This window comes from Fusarium fujikuroi, chromosome FFUJ_chr04, assembly GCF_900079805.1.
Source record: "Fusarium fujikuroi IMI 58289 draft genome, chromosome FFUJ_chr04".
NCBI classification, from domain to species: domain Eukaryota; kingdom Fungi; phylum Ascomycota; class Sordariomycetes; order Hypocreales; family Nectriaceae; genus Fusarium; species Fusarium fujikuroi.
The window spans coordinates 352454-365510 of record NC_036625.1 but is presented as its reverse complement, the minus strand read 5'-3'; the positions used below and the strand labels follow the sequence as shown (position 1 = coordinate 365510).

Here is a 13057-nt window from a genome sequence, read left to right as displayed (position 1 = left end):
TCCAATTTCTCGACCATGCCAGAGCAATCTGAAGGGACGATAGGCAAATCCTCCGTTCCTGACTAACAAAGCTGTCTGGCACTGAGATGAAAACGACGTGAATCTACGTGGACGAAATGGTCCGATAGACATGTGCTATCAATCTGGTTGGTCGTAACACAATTGCTCGATGATGAGCAGCCATCTCAGAATGACGATGCAATAAGACGCCATACCCCTCCTTGGCAGCCATACTATGGCACTGTGGTAAAAGCAAAAGCAAAGTTTTGTCAAATTCGACCAAGTTCTCTCTTAGACGAGGGCGATCGAGCAATCAATGATCACGATACGAACTTGGAAACCAAGACCGTATCCGGTCAGACTGTCAGAATGAAAGAGAAGAGGGGCAAAGTGGTGAAAAAGTCTATAGTCTGGGTTGGGGTTGGGTCTTTTCTGCTTCAACTTGTTCAAGAAAGAAACTTTGACTTTGGCCTAGTAAACAAGCTTGGTGTCCACAGCCGAGCAACCACCAAAGATTATCTCGGTTCTGCGGTTTATTATTATGTCTTTGTCGACTCCTTTCTGTCCTCTTGGCAGATGTTTGCATTCTCGTTTGTCCCTGGTTGTAAGACCCTCTCAAATAATGATCACGAGGGGGATCAAGAAGGGAGGAAAAGAAATGTCAAAGAGCTTTGACACAAACTGGTGGTTCCAAGGGCTTACTTTGAACCAGTAAGCAGACAGAAAAAAGAGGACAGCTTCGGCTAGCGATCCGGCCAAGACTAAACAATCTTGGGGAGCAAGTCACTGAGCCCGAGGAGTCATTGACAGCACGCGGAGCCACTGCCTGTCACTGCGTACCGCATTCAAGTTTCGATAGCCAGAGAAAAAGAACAATTCCACGACAGGGGATGGTAGAAGCTTCAACCGTTCAACGCCCGCCAATACGCGTACAGTACCCGTCTCCGCGCCTAGAATTGGGTGCGCTCGCGTGTACAGTACTTCAATCTCTCGCTTCGGCACATGGCTAACCATGTGCCCGGCGTTGGTCAAGGAGCAGGGCTGCCAATCAATCTCCACGGACGTTGACTTGGACTCTGGTATCAAAACGTGGTACCTCTTTCATGCAGCATACGTAGGCGATGACTCGATCTGTTTGCCAGAGATTTGACTTTATAGGCCACATGGAGCCACATGAGCAAGACTGCCAACAAGTGAGCCACAGAGGGAGCAGTAAGCAAAAGTGCCTGTGCCTCAAGGATTCATGCTGTCGCAAGGGGGCTGGCGAGCCTCTGAACGTCGGCTTGACTGTCCTCCTCCGCGATGCGCCTCAGCAGCGTAGCGTTACTCTGCTTTAGGTTGCGTTGAGCTGGACTGGACTGACCGGGCTTTTGAGCCTCCTCCAACAATGACCTCAGTCTGACACGATGTGTGGACCGCCAATGTTGCTTTCGACTCCAGCCAAACAACCCGACCCGACCGGAGGGAAATTGGCCCTTGAACGGGGGCTGCAGAGCCGAAGATTTGAAACGAGCAACAGCAATGATTTAGATCGACTAACAGCCGATATTGATATCGTGATGATGCATGGTCTGGTGTTGAATCCCATGCCTTGAATGTCAGGACCCAAAATCGAAGATGCACCTACCCTACCTGAGGTGCGGGCAGTGTTTGATGTTGTTATATTGCTTGGCAGAAAGAGAGTCTTTCGGTCATTTCCTGATTCTACTGAGTAGCTTCCACTAAAGCTATCAGCCTCAGCTTCCAAAATTGGATCTCGCAGGCATAGCCGAATAGCGTCTGCAAGGAGCCAAAAAAAAAAAAACTAAAAAAAACTTCGAACTTTAACAAGGCTGCCAAAATAAACACATCAGACAGCCCGTTTAGCCCCTGATAACTTGCCTATGTATTTTGTCTCTCGAGGTTGAACCTTCCTAGGGCGCTATCAATCTCTTCCAGCATCTCAATCCTCCACGTTCGTGTTGTCTGTCAGCATCACATCGTGTCTCTTTAGCATCTCGAGGCAATCTCAGCTATTCAAGGGATTGTATCCACAATACTGGAGAAAGCGATGACTGAGCTTTCTCTATACAGTGCAGGATGGTGCATTCGCTTACTTCAGCTGCCATTGTATCGTCTAATCTCAGTATCAGCAGGGAATCCAAGCAGCTTGTTTGAGAGAACCGTTAGCCTCATCCGCAGCAACTATCAAAATGTCAACTTCAACACCAACACCCGCGTGGCTCCTCGTGCTACCAGCTTAGGGCCTTCTCGTATCCACTGTCACGAGCGCCGGAAGGCTCTTCTCAACCTTCCCCGGTAAACCGTCGCTGTTAACCCTGCCCTATTCTCACTAGAGGATGGCACATCCTGATCTTCGAAAGTGACCGCCAGATTACAGATTACTGAGGTCTCGCCTATATGCGGCTGAGCTGTGCACAAGGCTGCATCACTGCATGGCATGTTGGGTTTCAATTCCTTGCTGGTCCAAGTGCAGATTACCACGCACCCACGGTTGACTGTACCCAAATACTCGGTTAGGGGGGGCAGGGTTTACTCGATAGGGCATGCAGGATGGTAATCCAGACACGATTTCGCATTGCCCTCGTTTACAAGGTCGAACCAAGGGATCTGGGGTCACATAAACCCAGTGATATGTCTATCATTCCGTCGTCAACAGTCTTATGGTCGTGGTGACGTGACATTATCGCATTTTGCCGCTTTGCTAATAGCGAAACACGGCCAAGTGCCGCTCGCTGACAATAGCATCGCATTGTTGACCACCAGCGCAAGTGGAGCATTGGATTACCATCTCTTTTGTCAAACTTGCCCTCTCCATTCCTAGTATTGGTTTTCCAGTCTCTCCTCCCTCTCGAAACAATACAATCAAACATCAAGGTAAATCACTTCCAAGCGTGACTAGGCACGAGGTACCAGACGGATCATACACCGGTCAAGGAAATCTCGTGGGGAAGCCAATCGCTGTCTTGGACACAGAGGATGGGTTGAAGAGCGTCATGGGAAGTGGTGGCAGAAGAGCCTGAGACTTGGGAGGCTGAATGCCCAGGATACCAGTTCCTGGACCTCAGATGTCTATCCCACATTCCGCCAAATTCTGTGGGACATCTGAGCAACACGCCATTTGATTTGACAATACCCTCATGCTGCGCAAGAGACATCTTGAAACAAACCTCTGAACAGCCAACAACGGAATGAGATCATCATCTCGTCGATCCTTTGGCGCCGACTCCCGCCAATTTTAGGTCAGGGCCCCCAAGCTCCAGACAGGGGGAAGACGAGGGCCCCGGACCGGCTTGGAACCTGCATAGGGGTGTGCACATAACAAAGATCGTTTGCTGCGGGCAGTATGTCGCTGTGGGGACCTTCCAGATATCTCGGCCGTGGCCACGGAGAATGCATACTGCCCGTACGGCTGTCCGCTCATCCATCATCTTTGACGGACGCCATCCCCCGCTTTCTTATCACAAATACTCGGTAATACACACAGCCTGCAGCCTTGCCAGGCGTATATCCTTCTCGACTCCAACGGACATGGACTTTCAATATTTCTTTATTCATGCACATGTTGACTTAGGGACAATAATAGAATTGATATTACCGAGTGTTCCATACAAGATTCCTTGCCCTCAAGACTCTAACGGGCTATACCCGAACCCCATTCGCGCTTGTTACTCAATACATCGAGGCCTGCTATCATCAGAAGCCTTGTTGGAGGTCTTGAGAATCCAATAGCGGGGTCGTGGAAAACGACAAACCATGGACCGCATTTCATCTTAGGCTGCATACACCGACATTTTTAGACAGACCGGCAAGATTTCTTATGGTCACGAGGTATCCATTCTGGACCCCGAACGACAAAGAGCCAGCAACGAAGACCATGTCAACAGTGTCGTATCACATGCGGTGTGCAGGTACTTGTTCCAATCTGGGCCGGTGATAGGATATTCTTTGAGCGGTTCCAGCATCTCGAGTTTCTTGAGAAGCAAATTGGGTGTTTAAACGGCACCGGTGTGCTGGGCCAGCCATAAACGCCAGTGGAATTCTGATTTGCCATTGATTCGTTAAGGGCTTGCTCAATTGCGTGGGGAAGAACAATGACGTTGCTTGCTTGCTCCATCATCCAATCGGCTGGAGGATCTATTGTGGGCTCTCGGCCCCTAAGGGTTCTTAAGGGCTTAAGGGGCATGGTTGTGAGACATGGGGGGCCGTCTGCCTCGAGCCCCTGAAAGGACTGATCTCAAGTGTCTCGGGAGTAGACCTGCGGTATCGGTCAGCCTTGTGTATGTGTCAACACTCGACTTTAGAGGCAAATCGTTCAGTCAACTTTGTGGGCCCTTTCTTTCATTTGACATGGCTTGACAGACAAATGAATCGCAAAATGGCAGAGTCAAGAGCAATACAAGTCTTCCAAATTCTACCATCAGCCTATTAAATGGGCGGACCTGGCAAACCAGTTTGTTCACGGGAAAATAAGGGCGGCCAGAATGGCGATATGACGCGATTGCCGGGTGACGTAGGGAATCTCATTAGGGATACAACAATGAAAGACGAGCGCGGGGGTACAGAGCGGGTTCATAAACGAACCACAGACATTTGGCACTACAGAAATCACGGGGCAAGCTCATTTGCTATCACATTTGGTGATGGCATTGTAAACTCCTGAAGCTTGACCCAGTTCTCACCCTTTCAACGTGTCTGACTTCGAATTGGTTTGTTCCACAGTCCCATCGTCAGAAATTGTCCATTGGCCCTTTGAGAGGGGTGAAAAAGGCTCATCACTCAATCCACCGACACAGCTGCCGCCTTGACTTGCAGTTTCTCTCCAACTCGGACGAGGGGCAGTGTCTCGGCCATGTCGGTCATGACTGGAAGGTCTTATTGAGATAATGGCCCAGCCAGGGCCCTTGCATACACAAGGGATGCGATGTTCCGTCAAAGCTATCACGCGCCATATTCAGGCACTCGATTTGTCTGAGGTATTTCTATGTACCTCTGCCTCTCAGGCATGCTGCACCCGATATGAGATCTCGTATTCAAGTTGATTTTCTATCGTCGTTCCATTTGAGCTATCTTATCCACAGGGCCACAGTTACCTACCTGGCCATAACATGGTGAATGCCAAGCCCGCGGCCTGCAAAGCGGCCGTATTGTACATCGTATTAATCCATTCTGGGCGTTGGCACGGCCAGTCCAAGATGCGCCGTATTCTTACAGAGCATAGCAAAGGATGCCGATTATTCCGTTCCAAGACTTCTGGGGCACGCCCTCAATTTCCACTGTTCCACGGGCTGCATCCACGTGCGCTTCCTTAAGTAGTATGTCAGAGGTCTTAAACCCTTTGTGGAGGGCCGCCAACCAGCATCTGCAGTATGCCATCAAGCTCTGTCTCGAGACTTTGAACACTCGACTGTGTGCAGTAATTACAGCGACTGCGTCACAATCACCTTGCCCTGTCGGCGCAAGGCACAACGCAATGCTCGGTCTCACCATGCATTCTATCGCGTCATTGCTTCTGGGCACCTGATGGTCTGCAGGCGACCTATGCAATGCCATGCCAGCGAGAAGTGGCACAGCGTCAGACCTGTTGCATTGGCTCGCATCAACCTGCTGCGTTATGAAGCCCACCACTGTGAATGATACAGTATGCGAATTGCATCTTGGGGTCCAATTGTTCGCGCGAGGCGAGCTACATGTGTTTTCATTGGGAAGGACACCATTGACGAGCATGCTGCAAGATGGTAACTAGCCGTTTGATGGTGTCTGTTGTTTAAGCATACCCTATGCAAACAGCAGCCTATTCGAGGACAGAGTCGTATACGAAAGCTATGACCAGGTCCAGGTTGAGTCCAATCACCACAAGATTGATAACCTGAACTCGAGGTTTGCGGCACCGCATACGAGGCTATTTTGAATTCGTCAATCATTCGTGGCAGAGTGTAGAAGCGGCATTAGTCTTTCCTTAGTTCGACACAGCTGGCACCTCTAAGACGACTTCATCCCGCGCAATCGGGTACGCAGAGAAACTCGTGATGGGTGCGCCAGACCATCCTGCCTTGGTGATTGGACTGATACAGACCACGCGGTGGGATTGATACCACGGGAGTGCCCGCTCATTGCGCGCCTGCCGCTGCATTCAATGCCGTATGGATTAGGCAAATGGGTGACAACGTGCATCCGAACCGCCAATCTACGTTTGATCTATCAGCTCGGCCTTCCTATTGAGGTGTAGATATTCGGATAAGAACCACCGACTGTTGAAGTTGATAACTTCAAGGTTGCAGTACAGACCGTTGTTACATGCATCAGACAATCCATACTTGATACGTCTGTGATGATCAATCGATGGTATCTAAAACAGTTTTTTGTACTAATCTATACAACACACCAACCTCGGAACGAACATTCGATTCCTCGATCTGCAGCTGTGTCACAACCTCTCAGTGTTGGTCTCAGCAAACAACGGGCATCTTAACACTCAGGGCATAGGTAGCATTGACTTTCCGTGACGAATTGAGCTACGGTACCCATGTACTGCAAAATGGAGTCGATGCTCAGCCATTTGATCTCATTGAACATCGGCGAATTCCTCTTACAGTGGAGTCTTGAGCCTGCGCCTTCAATTGACCCGAGCTGATGGTAAGAAACATGACCCGAAGGAGGCTTTGCAAGAATGGTCAATTTTGGATCGGATTCAGGAGCAACAGACCACCAAGAGGGCATGGCACCACCATTTCCCATGGATCAATCGCCGGCGAACTCATCCGGAAACATGGTGGCCAGAGAAGCAAATTACAGAGCGCCATATGGCAAACAATTTCATACAGGATCATCATCTGCAGATTCGTTGACACCACAAAGCTTGGGCCTGTGGCTGCTGCACATCATTGACGCGCAAGAAGGGGTTCTGGGGAAATTGAGGTTGGGGGGTAGCATCACATCAATCCCAGACCTTGATACTCTGTACCAACGGCGTATTTGTGTCGAATGGATGAAAACCCCAACCGCGGTTTCAAGAAGACAACACTCACTGTCCATGCCTGACCACCAATATCAGCGGCCAACACATTTCGCGGACTTTTACCCGGTCCATCAAAGCGTTAGACTAGGTATAGTAGGCCGGCAAAAGTTCCGATATATTCCCGGTCTAACCCCACTTTTAATAAAATATTAATATTAATACTATAACTTTATTGTATTATTTAAATAGATTAAAATGCCTTAATAAAGGCAAAAAATATATTATTTTCCTTATAAAAAAATAAGGTTTATAATAATATATAAATTAGAAGTTTAGGTTAAAAATATTATAGATAGTATAAGGCTAAGTTATTATATAATATATAGAATTATTTAATATAATTAAGCCTAAAAGTTATATAAAAATAAACTATATTTTAATAGGCCCTTAATGCTATTAAATTAAGATAAAAATTATATTAAAATACTTATTAAAAATAACCCTTTTATTTTATATAGAGATATTATAAGTTAAATATAGCTAAAGGTATTACTAAAGATAATTCATTACTAGCTTATTAATAAGAAAATATAATACAGACTTACACTTTAATGCCTATTTCTTACTAAAAAAGCTATTTAATTAAGGAAATCTTTTATAAATAAATACTATTATAAAGATAAGTTATTTTAATATAATTAGTAGTTTTTTAATAAAATTATAATTAACTATATAGATAGTAACTATATTAAGTAGTTATTTTATTAAGCTATAAGTCTAAAGACTTTTTTTTTAAAAGCTTCTTTTAATAATACTATAAGGCAAAAGACTTTATAAAGATAAAGTCTAAGCCTGCAGATAGCCTATAAGATATTTATAGATATTTTATAATATAATTAACTATAATAAACTATCTATAGTTATCCCTCTTTTAAGGAATCCTAAATCTAAAAGAGAGGAAGTAATAGGCTAATATATTCTATTCTATCTGCAGTCTTATTTTCCTAACTTTATTAAGAAAAGAGAGACTTTTTAGCATAATAATGCCTATATATTTACTTATTAGAAAGTTTAAGACTGGCTCTATCTTTAGGTAAAAAGAAGAGAAGTCTTTTTTATTAACTGGCCTCTATATAGTCCTAACCTTAGCCTTATTAAAAACCTTTAAAAAGTCTTTAAGGAAAGGATATATAAAATATATCCTAAAATTACTACTTATTTAAAGTCTATTAAGGCAATTAGCTAGCTAATTATAGCTATAAAGAAGTTATAGATTAAAATTAAAGATAATATAATTAAAAATATAATAAAATTAATACCTAATTAATTAAATAAGTATTATTATATAAATAGCTATTATATTAAGTATTAAGCTATATAGCTAGAATCTCTTTTTAATTTTTTACAGATTTATATATATATTATTATAATTAAATAAATATTACCTAGTTAATTGTAGAGTGAAATGGCAGGGTATAATCGAGGTGATTAGGGTATAATCAGGATATATCGGAACTTTTATCCATGCACTGTATCAAGGCGCCATTATTTGCTAGCGTCCGCGGCATCCACAAGCCAGTTTTATTAATGGCTCAGAGCCTAAATTCAGCACCTGATTACTTGTGTAATTGCTTCTGGGTATCTCGCAGTCCAAGACTCATTGACTCATAGAAGGATTCAAAATCAACATTACGCAATGGTATGCTATGGTAGTCGGCAGTATTATGCACCGAAACGGTATAATGACAAGGCGATTGATTGCGAAATACGTACATTGGTGATGCGCAAAGTTTAATCTGTCACCCAACTTGGAGGCTTGGACCAACAGACGCCATTGCCTCAGGGGATCAACTGTGCCTGGCAATCAGTGGAGAATCGAGCCAGGCATCGCGAATCTTGGCGATTTGGTTTCGAAACGACACTCTTCCACTGATTTCAACACAACGGTACAAACTGCCGACTGTATCGCCTATATTGAAGCTGGTTGTTGGGCATAATTGAAGCTCCGCAGACCATGCTCCAGATGCCCGAACCTTTGACGAGTTTGAAAGTTATTGAAACCTACACCAATCCTCAGTCGCAAATCACCACGGATCATTGGGATGCCACTCTTGGTGGGCATGCTTTGCTTTGGAACATCCAGGGACCAAGAACCCCTACCTCACATCCTGAGGGTTGTCGGGTTTTTGGTCTGTTCGTTTAGATACTCAGCCTTCTAGAATCCTTCTGATGGGCCCCTGACTCGAGATCCCTGACAGCTATAGCTTTGACGTCTTTTGGCGTCGGCGCTGACTGTTAGTCTTGAGACGTGTGCTACAGGTTATTGACACCAGTGGCTGGCAATATACTGAGCGTGATCTCTTGTTTGATTGACTTCATTACACAGGCCCCAGCAACCTGGTGGAATTCTCTATACGGAACAGCAACTAATAAGATGCGTCAGAGGTTGTTGTATTACAGGCTATATGTTGTGTAGCCACAGAGCTTTATCAACTATGACCAGTCAACATGTTGCATCGCATGAAGGTCACCAAATACCTCAGCATGGAACCAATGGCAGAGGTTCGGTCGTGACACTGCAAGGTGTCACTGACAAGCGGGCTGTTTGCCATTTTTGACAGTTATCACAAATCATACTGTCTGACAGCTTGGCTGCTGTCTGAAAATGAAATGTATCGTGCCGCTCACAAATCACTGGCTGGTTCATGCATGCTTGGTAACCGAAGCAGTAGAATTCAATGCCATGGCAATTCGTCCTAGTTCAAGACACCAAGATCGAGATTGTCTTGTTTTCTATTGATAGTCAAGACCATCATCACACAACCCTCGTGTGCTGGCAAATATCAACTCCACATCTCGAATATATTGGGGATTTTTGCGACTTCAGCCTTGCCGATCTCACCACACCAAGTCTAGGCACTCACGGCACAGCATATGAGATGTACGTGCCCAATTGTCGGGTCAGCTGGCAGTGTGCTGTATGTAGGCTGACGAGTGCAACCTTGGAACCCTTAAGATGATGAACAGTAATCCTAGGGTACCCATCGAGCCGCTCCTCTGCACCTCATGTGCTGCCAATTTTGTGTTGGTGGTTGTGCTGGCAAAACCACTGATGGGTGCTACCATATGTGAGCCCTGATCGGCCATTTGTATGGTCTTTTGTTGAAGGTTGTGTCTGGAATCGCTAGCCCTGGCTCGGGCCGGCCCCATGGGTCGTCTTACATAGGTGACCAGTCACTTTCGTTGGCAAAGGTGGTCACCCTACTTCGAAATATCAGTTCGGGCTGGACTGTGTGGGAGTTTGCGAAGCCAGCACCTCGCATGCCGTTCCTAGTGAGTTGCAGACGCTGCGGCACGACAAACATAGACAAGATCGGAAGGGCGTGGCACGGCATCGTGGCCATGATATGGTGCACTCGATATCTACATCGCGTGAGAGGCCATGGTGTGGTTCATATCTAGCATCACGTATAGATGCAACAACCCTCTATGCATGTGCTTTTTGAGGGATAAATGTACGGTGCTGCATAGGCCGCCTTTTCATCATGAGACCAATGATGCATAAAACACCAATTCACAGAGCCATGGCGTCGAACTCAACGATGCTGACTGGATATCACAATTCGTGGTGGTACTAGAACACCTCGTGCGAGGAGAAATGATATCAATTTGACACTCTGTCAGCTGAGTCTACCTCTGTTTGTCTCCCTTTGACGAGATGCAGGTGAGTTATCGCCGACATGGCTCGGCAATATTCACAAGTCATCAGTCAGGCGTCATGCTTGGTGATGCAATTGAGCACATGTCGTTGGAATGGTTAATCAGCCTCACCACCACAGATAGTCATTCTGACTGTGCTGGCATGCCACGTCAACTCCCTCAACAGGCAACTCTTGAAGACCGTCTATTCGAGACTAGTTTGGCAACTTTTCGACGGTCCGACACTAATTGATCTAACGCAGAATGGGCTCTGTTTCGCAATGATAGACACAGCAGCGTACTGTAGGAGTTGATCCTATGAGTCGGATAGTGCAGGATCAGCCCCTATCTATTTGTTGTACGGTAGAGTTCACTATCCATGAGGATTCGGCATCTACTTTGTCAGACGATAGGGTCGGTGCATTGAATTAATCTCCCACAAGCTTACAATACCGGGTCCTCACGCCATCACTCGCATATTCATCTGGTCACGTTTCACGCCGCGAAGACCAGTCATTGTCTGCGTTTTTGAAGACATGGACATGGCAAGTTCTGCCCAAGAAGTAAAGCCAGAGAGTGTGTTAGGGTTCCCCTTACTACCGCGAGATGTGAAACGGCGAATTTGGTCCCGAGTAGCTGGTCCTAGTGCGGGGGTGGACCTTGTAGGTACATGAGTCTAACAAGTCCGTTGGATGACAGCGACGGTTGTTTTGGATATACATCTATTTCGGTCGGGGCTAAGTACAGGACTTGGGGGGCCATGTCTAAACGTATCCACGACGCAAACGAATTACTCTAACAAGAAGTTGCGAAAGATGTGAATTTCATGGATATTCCCTACTCCAACGGGGGCCTCGGAACAGTTCAGAAAACTTGTTCTGAGAGCTATGGCCCGGATGGCATCCCCGGAGCTTCTGGAAAACATCCGCAAGGACCCACGAGTAAGAGCTCAGGCCCCAACTCATCTCATCATATGCTGAGACAAGGCCAAATGTCCTAGGAGGATTCTGAGGGAGATGGAAGGGGCCTCATCTCACCGGGGGTCTAACTCTGACACTCAAGTGAGAGTCTGCCCAGCCAGGCGCAGGCACAGGCGCAAAGCACCGAACGGCATGAAATTCAGCCTCTTGAGATCCTGCGCTGAATCCTTTTGGATCTGTGCGGCATTGTTTGATACTTGTGGTCCAATCTCCTGACGCCGCGCCAACCAACTGTGACTGCCGCTATGCTATGCTCAGCAATGCCATGCTACGTGGACCTTCTTCTGACCTCTGCTTCGGCATACGGGATTCGGCAGCGGATCGCCTGCGGCTTCAGCGAATATGCTATTCATGGATATGGCTTCCGCATGTGCTGCATGTTTCATTTCATGCATGCTTGCTCGGTGGTCATCAAATTTACGCACATGCCTTCGCTGTTGAGACCAACAAACATCAACCAACGTCAGGATTTGACATGAATTGACTCATCACCGAAATTTCACCCGAATGTTGGACAAAGTTTGCCTCGTCGGTGCATGCGCTGGCACAAGACATTACACAGGGAGGACCTGGGTTGAAATGCGCAATCTTTCCTGCGACTACCCGTCTGTAACCCACGGTCAGAGCCATCATGTCCGCTTCTCTCCGATGAAGCATCCTACAGCTGCTGTGCCATGCTCGACGCTCCTTTCACTGGCTGTCCTCTTGTCTTGGAGATATCCACGTCCATCTTGGCATGCTTAGTCGTCATACCAGCCAGGAAAACACCCTCTTACAGGAACTCATCCGGCCGGCATGACGTCGCGACATCTCGGCAGCTGCCTCGTGCTGTGCTCTCTGCTTCTGTGTTCCTCCGCTTGTTGCCTTGCTGCGGGTTTCCGTTCAGTCAGCTCACTTGGTTATGGTACGAGGGGAAACTCGACCGATGCCTATTGTTTTTGCTAAGAAGGTGAGAAAGGCGGACTGAGTCTGTGGATTGTGATATGTCGTGTTGAGATGTCATTACACGAGGTCATCTGTCAAGGACAAAGTGAGTTGGGGCTGTCAGATGAGTCTGCTTCTCTGTGTCTGGGAGCTCCTGTCGGTTTCTGAAAGCTGTGAAGTGATGGAACTTCATTGTTCGTGAGGTTGTCTGTGGTTGTGATAATGGTTTCTCCCCAATTCCAGTTCAAACACAAAGAAGTGGCCATGGGCCATCATTGCGTTATGGCTCTCAATAAGTTCTCAGTTAAACTAATATCCTTTGTCTTGTCATCTTTTGTAATCGGACAAGCAATTCTTGACCTTACTTTTCGATGCGGTTGTGATATAGGGTAGCTTGAGTTCGTAGCGAAGTCGATGAACATGAAAGTTACTCCTGAGATAAAAACTTCGAATAGTGCTAGTTTACAAGAACAAGATACTTCTGATATAGAGGGGC

The 13057-nt window shown here is 46.4% G+C and overlaps 1 protein-coding gene; it reads right to left on the bottom strand.

The window, feature by feature from the left end:
• Positions 1-4779: 4779 nt before the first annotated feature.
• Positions 4780-4952, bottom strand: FFUJ_13095 (uncharacterized protein; the record flags this gene model as incomplete). XM_023575740.1 has 2 exons in its annotated part: positions 4780-4865; positions 4913-4952. The coding sequence occupies 2 exons, from the start codon at positions 4950-4952 to the stop codon at positions 4780-4782; spliced, it is 126 nt and encodes a 41-aa protein (XP_023429006.1).
• Positions 4953-13057: the final 8105 nt, after the last annotated feature.